The sequence below is a fragment of the Durio zibethinus genome, chromosome 2 (assembly GCF_047325235.1).
Source record: "Durio zibethinus cultivar Kanyao isolate XHJ-2024 chromosome 2, ASM4732523v1, whole genome shotgun sequence".
In the NCBI taxonomy this organism is placed as follows: domain Eukaryota; kingdom Viridiplantae; phylum Streptophyta; class Magnoliopsida; order Malvales; family Malvaceae; genus Durio; species Durio zibethinus.
The window spans coordinates 1,284,354-1,295,161 of record NC_143163.1 but is presented as its reverse complement, the minus strand read 5'-3'; the positions used below and the strand labels follow the sequence as shown (position 1 = coordinate 1,295,161).

The 10,808-nt window shown below is 35.8% G+C and overlaps 3 protein-coding genes and 2 pseudogenes across 4 annotated transcripts; 3 read left to right on the top strand and 2 right to left on the bottom strand.

Moving 5' to 3' along the window:
* The first annotated feature begins 215 nt into the window (after positions 1 to 215).
* LOC111308616 (plastid division protein PDV2-like) lies at positions 216 to 2,736 on the top strand. The gene is made up of 2 exons (XM_022907083.2): positions 216 to 617; positions 2,007 to 2,736. Exons 1-2 carry the CDS (start codon positions 294 to 296, stop codon positions 2,658 to 2,660), a joined length of 978 nt encoding a protein of 325 aa, XP_022762818.2. The 5' UTR covers positions 216 to 293; the 3' UTR covers positions 2,661 to 2,736.
* A 129-nt stretch (positions 2,737 to 2,865) lies between these two features.
* LOC111308617 (anaerobic nitrite reductase HB1-like) lies at positions 2,866 to 3,968 on the top strand (annotated as a pseudogene). Its single transcript, XR_016328130.1, has 3 exons — positions 2,866 to 3,151; positions 3,228 to 3,338; positions 3,463 to 3,968. The product of XR_016328130.1 is annotated as an anaerobic nitrite reductase HB1-like (transcript).
* A 337-nt stretch (positions 3,969 to 4,305) lies between these two features.
* Positions 4,306 to 5,481, bottom strand: LOC149519855 (uncharacterized). The gene has a single exon (XM_089742309.1). It carries the CDS (start codon positions 5,071 to 5,073, stop codon positions 4,567 to 4,569), a length of 507 nt encoding a protein of 168 aa, XP_089598435.1. The 5' UTR covers positions 5,074 to 5,481; the 3' UTR covers positions 4,306 to 4,566.
* A 943-nt stretch (positions 5,482 to 6,424) lies between these two features.
* LOC111308493 (phloretin 4'-O-glucosyltransferase pseudogene) lies at positions 6,425 to 8,298 on the top strand (annotated as a pseudogene).
* Positions 8,299 to 8,380: 82 nt separating this feature from the next.
* LOC111308171 (uncharacterized) lies at positions 8,381 to 9,303 on the bottom strand. Its single transcript, XM_022906486.2, has one exon. It carries the CDS (start codon positions 9,246 to 9,248, stop codon positions 8,529 to 8,531), a length of 720 nt encoding a protein of 239 aa, XP_022762221.1. The 5' UTR covers positions 9,249 to 9,303; the 3' UTR covers positions 8,381 to 8,528.
* Positions 9,304 to 10,808: the final 1,505 nt, after the last annotated feature.

The following is a 10,808-nucleotide window of genomic DNA, read 5'->3' as shown; positions in this document are numbered from 1 at the left end:
ATGCTTATGCACCCCAAAAGAAAAACAAAACCCAAGAAAATGAAATGGAAGGAGTCATTTGGATTTAGGCCGAAACAAATGAAAAAGGATCCAAGATCCAACCCCATCCATTTGATGACCAAGAGCTCAGTAGAATCACTTGTATACATCACAGCCCAAAAAACTATTTTTGCATCGCTTCAGTTGATCACTTGATTGTAGTTGTTTACTTGTTGCCTCTCTCTTATTGACTAAGTAAATAAATAAACCAGGAAACAGAAGAAAAAAAAGGGGAGAGAGGGGGAGGGAAAGAAATGGAAGAAGAGAAAGTAGGGTTAGCATTAGCAAGGGCTACGGAGCTTAGATTGAAAATCAGCAACAACATCCAAAATGCCACCGCCGGCAAGCCTGTTTTTCCAGACAAACTAAGCCCACAAAAAGAAGAAGAGGAACAAACTGATAAAAAGGGTAGCTTTAATGGAGACAAAATCCCTAATTCTCTTCAAAGTCTCAGTGAAGCCGTTGAAGAAGAAGAAGAAGAAGAAGATGATGATGATGATCATGATGGAGAAACTGAGAGGTTATTGAATATTCGAGATGCCTTTGAATCCCTTGAATCCCAGCTCGTTGCTTTACAGGTTTGTCACCTCAAAAGTCTTAACTTTTTTCCTTACCATTTTGTTAAATATTAGGTTTTAAAAGCCCAGACCCTGATTTTGTTTCAGACTTTTAGCGTTTTAACATTGTTGTTGACATGCATGCATAAAAATATGTGAAACTAAATGGGAAGCTTAAAGAAAATTACCCATGGAATCCAAATTTCAAGTCCCAATTTTTATGTTATGGAACATAAGAACAAATCTTTGAGGTAAAGATAACCCTTATATTGATTCACAAGCCATTAGCTATAATTAATAGTGGCCGTTTGAAATGCATTTTTTTTTTTTACTGAAATTAAGTGTATTCTAAGATATGGAATACATTACATTGCATTTTGTAGGTTAGAGATTACTCTTGGTTTTGTTGTTTCTACCTATTTATAGATTTAGTACCAAATGCTCCAGTTTTCTTTTTTCCTATATTAGTTGTACTTTTTGATTCTTAGTTTAAGTAATACAAGAAGAAAGCAAAATGGTTTCCTTTTTTCTTTGTGGCTTTATTAGATTGCCTCGTGATAGTGAAACTAAACAAACAGCCTTAGAATTTGTCATCTGATTGAATTGATCATTTCCACCACATTCAACTTTTCCCAAACATATTCTTTTGATACGTGTACTTGGACCACTTTAAAAAATTTCATACTTCCCATTTCAACATCATCAGATTGCTGTAGACATCCGCTATTGGGTAATTTTAATGAAAGCTCTGGAAACTATGTTAGGGAGGTTGGAGGTAGTTTACGAGCACGCAGCATTGGAAAAAGCTGTTATATGATTACACTGCACTTAGTACTTGCCTTTGGTATTGGCATTTCTTTATGAAGCCACATGATACTGGATGTATTTAACAACAATGATTTGGTGGACTGCTTGAATTTTTTGAAATTAAAAAGAGTTTGAGAAGGCAATTATCCTGCTAAAGGTAATGTGAAGAGAAGTATGGAAAATATCATTTAAGATGGCTGCATCCTCTGATTTGTGAGTGAGCACTTGGTCATTTTCAAGAACAAGAAATTTGGGCTTAACCACATAGACATCTTTAGCATGTTTTTCTGGAATGGGGCAGAATAACACATTTATATCTTTACGGACCTAGATTAACACATTTATTTTTATATCTTCATGAAAACTAATGACATGATCTCATTTGTTGGCTTGTGGTAGGCCTCATGTGTTGACATGTGTATTTTTTTGACAAATTACAGAAAAGGTTAAACTTTAATAAAGACATGATCCCATTATGCCTTTGCATGCATAAAAGGGTATGCCTACAAAATAGACATTTTTGTTGATAACATATTTCTTGAAAAATTAACAATAGTAGGTATCCATAACGGTTCATAAGTTTATTCTTCTTTGACTTTCCAGGATCTGCGACATCAGCAACAGTATGAAAAGGAAGTTGCCCTTGGTGAGGTTGATTATAGCCGGAGAATGCTCTTGGAGAAGCTCAAAGAATATAAAGGGAAAGACTTGGAAGTGATTCTCGAGGCTTCTGCTTTTGTTAGTAAAACAGTGGAGAACAACAATGATCTCCTCCTTCCCCCATATCCTAGTTGTCCCCCACAATCTTTGCTTTTGGATAGTGGCTATTTGTCACACTTACAGTTGACACACAAGTCTTTGCCAAATGGGGTTACCAATGGTGACCCAACAAATGAAGCAAAGAAGAACCTGAACGAACATGAGGAGAATAAAAGGCTAGAGGAATCCAAAAACTCAACAAAAGGATTGGGCTACTTCATAAGTTCTGCAGTCAAGACTGTGCTTCCCCTTGTGGGTGTAATATACATATTAAGCTTGTCTAATCTTGTGCCAAACCTTGGGAAAAGTACCTCTCTCAAGATTTTGCGCATGCCTCAGCAACGTGCAACTGAAGAAAAGAATTCGACTGTTCCATGTCCACCTGGGAAAGTCCTGGTGATGGAGGGTGTAGAAGCTCGATGCTTGGTGAAAGAGAGGATTGAAGTACCATTTGAGTCGATTGTTGCCAAGCCAGATGTAAATTATGGGTGCGGTTAATTTGATATTGCTCCCCAATGTGTGTATAACTCTACTTTTATTGCTATGTAGGTGTAATAAAGTTCTATTTTCGGCAGCTTTTGATTTTTGTGATTTTTAATAGTTCTAAAATGAGGTTGATTTATACTTTGTTGAAATAGGATAATAGTGGGATGTAAAAATGAGAGAAATCTTCAATTTCAAAATTACGAAGTGTTTGAGAAATGTCAAGGCTGCTGATGTCTTATGGTGACGAGCAAAAATGGGCTCCCCAATCCTCAAGAGTTAAACTTATCTCCAAAGCATTTAGTATATAAACATTGTGCAAGAGTGACATCAGCATAATACAACTCCTAAAATTCAATATTCGTGCTAATAAAATCCCAGAATTGAAGAGCAATGACTACCTACGAAGGTAAACTTTTCACTGAAGAGCAAGAAGCTTTGGTGGTCAAGTTATGGGATGCAACGAAGAATAATGTACCAGAATTGGGTCTTAAATTCTTCTTGAAGTAACCTATTTTTTTTTTTTTTTAATTCCTTTTCTTGTTTTGGATCAAGTAAAATTGATTTGCATTCAATGGGCAGGATCTTTGAGGTTGCAGCATCAGCCCAGAAGCTGTTCTTATTCTTGACTCAAATGTTCCACTGGAGCAAAACCCAAAACTCAAGCCCCATGCCATGTCTGTCTTTGATATGGTAAGCCATTTGCAAGAAAGAAACGAAGTCGTTTCTTATATCTAAAGTCTAAACATAACTAGAAACAATAATCTAAACATTCTAGGAGGAATTTTATTGCGTATTAAATTTTCTCTTATTGCAGATATGTGAGTCTGCAGTTCAACTCCGTAAAGCTACCAAAGTTACTGTGAGAGAGTCAAGTTTGAAGAAATTAGGGGCTGTCCACTTCAAATATGGAGTAGTTGATGAACATTTTGAGGTATCTATGCAAATTATTAGAATTGTTAAAAGAAATGTTTTTGACATCTGATAGCTAGCGAATGTGTTTCGGATCACAAAATTTGCTCTTTTGGAGACCATAAAGGAAGCAGTTCCGGAAATGTGGTCAGCAGAGATGAAAAATGCATGTGGTTAAACTTATGATAGTTTGGTTTCTGCTGTTAAGACAGAAATGAAGGCCTGCTCTCAAGCTTCTTGATTTAGAAATTCCCACTTTGGATTCAATAAGATTAATTGCTGATGACTTCTTCAATTTTCACATGTGTTTTCCTATTTATTCTTTTTTTTTTCTTCCTCACCTGACTTCTTTTGCAGTGTAATCGACTTTTCCATATTATTGAGCAATTAATTTAAACATCATTTCTTCAATCTTATCCTTTTGGAATCGTTTCTCTTGAAATGTTGATATATCCATATGACATAAAATGTCACATGTAACATATTGGAATTAAGCTGAGTCCATATATATCTATATATATATATATATATGCAGTTGTGTTTCTGAATCTAAAGAAGATTATATCAGATGCTTTGCTGCATATAATATTCATATAAACTGGTGTTCACGACAAGCAACTTTCAATTTAAAAATAAACAAGCTTATATTATAAAACTGGTGATTTTGTAACAAAAATTGAATAAAAGCACTGGTATACAATTTGGCCTTGATTGAAAAACATGCATTTCACAATATATGTTTTGCCTTAATGCGGAAAAGAATGATTAGAAAATAAAATACTTGAACATACAGTGGATATACAGCGCATTTGCTTGTGCAAGATAAGGCTACTATATTATATATTTAATATAAGTTTCTCTTCCAATTCCAAAGCTTTAACAACCCTTTTAAGTGTAGTAACCAATGTGGCAACTGTTCCAAGGTTCAATACTATAATTTTTTAAATTTGGACTCTAGCAAGCATGAAACGATGCCTACTAAGTACCATGATGTTCCGTTACAGACTAATTAGAGGACTTTGTGAGAAAAATTATGGGATTTAGAAGACAGTTTTTGGGTTGCCTGACCTCCTTGGGAATTGATTCCAATGATGTTGAATCCGATGGGAACTTTACAACATCCTTGAGTTTCAGCTGCAATGAATCCTGCACCATTTTGATCCGAGAACTGCAAAACCTTGTTGAAATGAGATAGTGCTGTACTAGCCTTAACGGCAAGTGAACACAATTCTTGAAGAGAAAGTGGTGCTTGAGATTTAGACCGTGGCATGAGAAAATAAATTTGATCCAGTTGAAGCTGTTCATCTTCATGTGCGTGCGGCAGGGGTAAGTTTACATTCATTAGCTCTGAGTTGCAAAGGAAACAGTTTGGATTCTGGGAGAGAACAAGGCTGGCTTTGATGGGTTGCCTGAATTCCTGAAGCCTTCCATCGGGGTATATTATTTTCGTTGTGGGTGGCGTCCAGCTCAGGTTGCCACCCTTTGTCGTATATTGAGCAGATGCACAAATACCCATATTCTAATAATATTTCCTGCTCTGTCAAAAAAGGAAGACAAAGAGCCTGGGAGATAGGGAGATGAAAAGAGAGTTAAAGTGGGCAAAGGATTGTGGCATTGAGCTTTATATAGACACAGAAAAGCAAAGGCAATGGATGCTACAAGACCAAGATCGATTACCCAACGGTATCTTACATTTTTTATATAGTAATTAACGAAAAGTGCACTTGTTTTAAATAAAACTTCTAAACATGCAATAACTTGCTAAACAAAGTAGGGAACTCAACTCTACAAGCCTTGCATGTTTGCCTACAGGATCAACCAGAAATTAATAGATTTGAAGGACTGATACCTAAGAAACTCAACTGTACTTGTTTCTGGCTCCAAATGCTTTAATTTTTCTTAACATATGATACACCTTTTGAATCTCACAATTTTATGGAGAGAGAATGTGGCTTTAAGATACCCAAAAAAAAAAAAGAGAGAATGTGGCTTTATGGTAACATTTTTCAGTCCAATACCCAAGCCCATTGACTCATTGCACACCTGTCAGATTGAGAAACAGAAAAAATTAAAGAGAGATAGGAAACGGCATGGTGGGTACAACAGCTCTGAACACGTTGCTAACTCCATTGCCATACGATGACTGCTCAGATGGTTTCCCAGCATCCAAGTCATTCCACGGAAAACATATATGCCACCCGGTGAAAACATAATGGGAAAATTATTCATTGCCACCCGGTGAAAATAGAATCTATGCCACTGTTTGAAAGATTGCTTTCCATTGATTGAGACAACAAAGATCTAGCCTGCTCGATTCATGGTATGTCTTCTCCACTCTATCAATAATTAATTAGGGAAATTATAGTTTTTTATATATTTATAGAACTGGGTAAATTATTAAAATTAAAAAGCAGTTTACTCATAATTAATATGATTGGAATACCTAAATAGCCACAACTAGTGCGGTCATGTGGCTATTAACAAAGTACAAAATTGAAACTATTAATCTTTTAAATTAAGGCTGATTTTTTTATATGCTCACCGACTGATTTCACCAGTGTGTTTGTTCAAAATTATTTCAATATCATCGTCCTTTTTAAGAATATTAAATTTTGTTAGCTATAGGCTATTGTTATAGATTAATTTTGGTTATTATAGATATTATATATAATTCATTTTGGAGAATAATTCATGGGTTATACTCATATATTTATAAAGTCAATGGTAGGTAGATCCCATACGCATTTTAACCAATAGGAAAATTGATTCATGGATCGAATCTATAGGTAAATTAATCGTTGAATGCTAATCAAACTTTTTTTTTTGTTAATATGGTTGAAAAACTGACAATTGTGTATATGAGGACAAAATTTTAAGGGAATATGCTTTTATAACTAAATATTTTTATACTCCTTGTTTTAGTAATTCCAACATAGTCATCATGTACCCAATTGACAATCTAACACTATCTATTATGCTTATTGAAACAAAAAGCAAAAACCCAAAAAAAAAAAAAAGAAATTGCAAAGGAATATTACCACATTTTCCTTTTTATTTTTGTCAATTTGGCAATAATATAAGCTTACAATAACTCTATTTATTGCCCAAATTCCAAAACTTGAGAGATCAGCCATGAAACTGCAGGATGAACAGACAACATTGGATTCAAATAAGTCACACTTCCTTCTTGCAACCTTGCCTTACCAAAGCCACCTAAACCCTACTTTTGAACTTGCTCAGCACTTGATACAGGCAGGAGCACACGTCACTTTTGCCACCACCATCGATGGCCAGCGGGTTATCGAAAGTTTCCCTTCTCTCGAGGGCTTAGCCTATTTTTCAGACGGGTTTGATAATGGAATTTCTCTATCTGATAGCTGGGATGATGTTATGTCCAAATGCAAGCATGTCGGCTCCCAAGCTCTAACCATCCTCCTACTGAGCTTGTCTACCATGGCCATCCGGTAAATTTCTTGATTTACTGTCCCATGCTGTCTTGGGTCGCTGATGTGGGTCGTTGCATGTCTATACCCTCTGCTTTTCTCTGCATCCAAGCTGCTAGTTTGTTTGCAATCTACCACCATTACCTCAATAGTCAAACAGGTACCTATGATTCTAAAATCAATTGCCCTTCAAGCGTCATAAAATTTGAAGGGTTGCCTTCATTTGAACGGAAAGACCTTCCTTCTTTTCTCCTACCAAACAGTTCAGATTCTTTCATCATGACTAGCTTTCAAGAACATATTCAAGCTCTAGAAAAAGATCCTACTTCTTGTGTTCTTATAAATACCTTTGATGCTTTAGAAGAATATGCAATCGAAGCCCTGGCTAATTCCAATATGAACTTGATCACATTGGACCCTTGACTCAATCAAACACATTCTTTGGTTGTGATTTATTTGAGAACTCTAGTCGTGATTGCTATATCCAGTGGCTGAATTCAAAGCCAGATTGTTCAGTGGTTTACATTTCCTTTGGGAGTTTTGCTGCTTTTACAGTATTGCCAAGAATTCAGATGGAAGAAATTTTGGATGGAATGGTTGATAGTGGCTACTCATTGTTATGGGTAATACGACCAACAAAAGATGAAGATGAAGAAGGATTCCATAATTTGATAAAGAATAAGATGAAAGGAGAACAAGGGCTGATTGTTCCATAGTGTTCACAAGTTGAAGTGTTGAATCACAAGGCAATAGGTTGTTTTGTCACTCATTGCGGATGGAACTCTTCTATGGAGTGCTTGGTTGCAGGCGTGCCAATGATTGCATTTCCTCAGTTTTCAGATCAGCCGACAAATGCAAAGCTGGTAGATGAGGTATGGGAAACTGGTGTTAGACTGAAAGTAAATGATGGTGGAGTTGTAAGGAAGGAAGAGATTATGAGATGTTTGGAGATAGTAATGGGAAAAGGAGAGAAAGGGGAAGAGATGAGAAGGAGTGCTGAGAATTGGAGAGCACTAGCTCTTGAGGCCACAAGAGAGGGAGGTACTTCAACCAATAATTTCAAGATTGTCATGAAAAGTTTGCCAACGGAAAAATGATTGTCATGATGAAAGAAACAATTTAATGAATAAGTAAAAACGTTGTTTTCAATTCAATATTCATGTTAATTAAATCAGTAATCCTGCTCTTCCTTTTGTTTTCCTTTCTTTCACTTTATAAATGGTTATTCCTTATACTAACTTGATCTAATTATTTGCCCAATTTTTTAATGTTTTTTTTTTTCAAAGAACAAGATTGGAATCTCAACTTGATCAAAATGACTTTAGTTAAATCTAAAATAAGATAGCCAACAAAATCTGAAAATGACAGCTTCATGACATTGGATTAACATATATAGAATTTATTCACAAAAGATCATAGGGGCAACGGCTACCCAAAAGTTAAACATTCTGGACGTTATTGTTTTCTTTTTTTTTTTTTTTTAACACCTACATTAAATTGCATCAACCAGACAACATTTCAATTGAACTCATCCTCTTGACACCAAAGTTCCGATAACCCCAGCAATAAGAGTAGTTGGATCCCCAAGCACAGCTGATATAACAAATTGCAGAGCCAAACCAGCCATCTCACAACCTTTCTTCACCTTACCTTTACTCCTTTTATGAGGGGTTTGAAGTGTATTTTTCAAGCTTGGGATTCTAGTCTCCAATTTCCTAGTACCCTTACCATGACCAAAGTACAATTCATGCCAATTCTCCACTAACATTTCCCTAACACAGGCAACATGCAAATTATATTTTTTGCAAGCAGACCGGTAACTCCAACTCCTCCCTTTTCTCCCACATCTATGACATGGTGCACTTACCTTCCTATACAGATACAGTTTCACTTCTCCATCATCTAACACCATTGGTAGCTTTGCACAACATGGATGAAGATCAAATCCGCATGATTTGCAATGATAAACAAAGCCAGTAACATCCTTTTCGCAAGCATTGCAGTAACGAGGCTTGTCACCAGGTGGCCTTGAGAGGAATTGGAAGGAACATTTTGTGTAGAAAGGATGAGAAATTGAAAGTGAAGGTATGGCACAGTGCATGTGGAGATCGAAATCACAGTAGGAACATCGATAATGTGAGCCTATGCCAACTTCCATGCATCCATCACACTTAAATGGAACTTCAGTGTACTCAAATTTTAGTACATGTTGGGGGTGGCTGAAATGGGAAATCTCATTGTATTTCATGGCGTTTTTTTTTTTCCTGTGGCCTCTAAAGAAACGACCGGAAATGGTGATATATAAAGGTTAATAGGTATGCTTTTGAGTTCTGATTTAAAAAAATAAAAAGGCAATTGAGAATCTGGAAACTATGGTTAGGTTTTTAATTAGGGTAATGTAGTTTTTGCTTGAAATCGAAGCTAAAGTAGGGAATTATGCTTGAAGATGGTGGTATGGTAAGTGGATATTGTACATAGAATCCTGATGGCTAGAAGGGAAAGAGCATACCTAAGGCACTTTTGGTCCTGTCCCACACAAGAATACGAATTTTCACTTTGTGTGATCCATTTTATCAAGTAACATTGAAATGGTTTCACGCAAATTATTCATGCGTCCGACGTCAAGATAACAATTAATCTAACTTATTAACTCTGCAACAAACCAATAATTCAAAAATTATATATGTACTTAGTTTCTTCAGGTGACTAGAAACCTGGCTAGCTGTACTCTGTCTCCATTGGAATTTTCTTTATTTTTTCTCTCAAAGTCCGAAAAGTTGTTAAGCTTAGCTTAATTTGATCATGCAATCAGTAGGAGTATGTTAGGTATATAATCTTGACCAAAAAAATTAGGTATATAATTAATGAAGGGATTTATGGGAAGATTTATCCAGAGGGATCGTATACTTGCTGAAAATCCAAGGATCCAATGATCGAATAAGAATTTTAGCATCTTAAAAAGATGATTTTAAGACATAAGCAACATTATCAAGGCAGTTTTCTGGGATTTGAGTCTCTCTCACACATAGGTAAAGCATCCAACAGCATTGCGTGAAAGAAACCTAGGAATGTTTCCATCCTAAGTTGTAAACTACAATTAAAATAAACAAAGCAGTTATTGTTTTTGAATTTTTAAGGATAGAATAGGATAGCAGGAATTGGTCATCAAATCAAATGCTAGAATGAATAGAATCATAATCTTGACACACAATTCTGTTTGAATTCAAGATGTAGAAGATGATTTGGAGGATAATATCTTCTTACTGCACTTCTTTTCTTCTGAATAGAAAGGATGACATATGAGAACAAATTCCTGTCCATTGCAGTATTTCCTGATCACCATCTCCAAAATTGTTTAAGATGATATGATATCCATTTGCATGATTGTTTCTTCAACTTGAGTATCATATGTTCTATGCTTGGCATCTGTCTCCACACTGATGTGGCATGCGATTACATGGAATTTATTCTTAGTTTAATTAATATTCAAGTTGACAATCAACTACATTTCTTGACTGTTCGTGCACTGTCTTTTGTGCCAAGGGAATAATATTAAATTGATAAGTTGAAACTTGACAAGGCTTCAGCATATTCAATTGTCTAGGAGAAGGTTTTTCCTTAGAAACTTTATTCTTTACTGCTGTTAGGCTATTGCCACAAACAACCCAATTCTTGGACGACACAGCAACTTATTGACACCTATTAAACTGGTAATGGCAATAGGACTATCCCTCTACCACTTGCAGCAGGTGGCCCTAGCCATGTTCCGGTCGTGGTCCTACTCGATCACCTAAAGTCACGGTCAGAG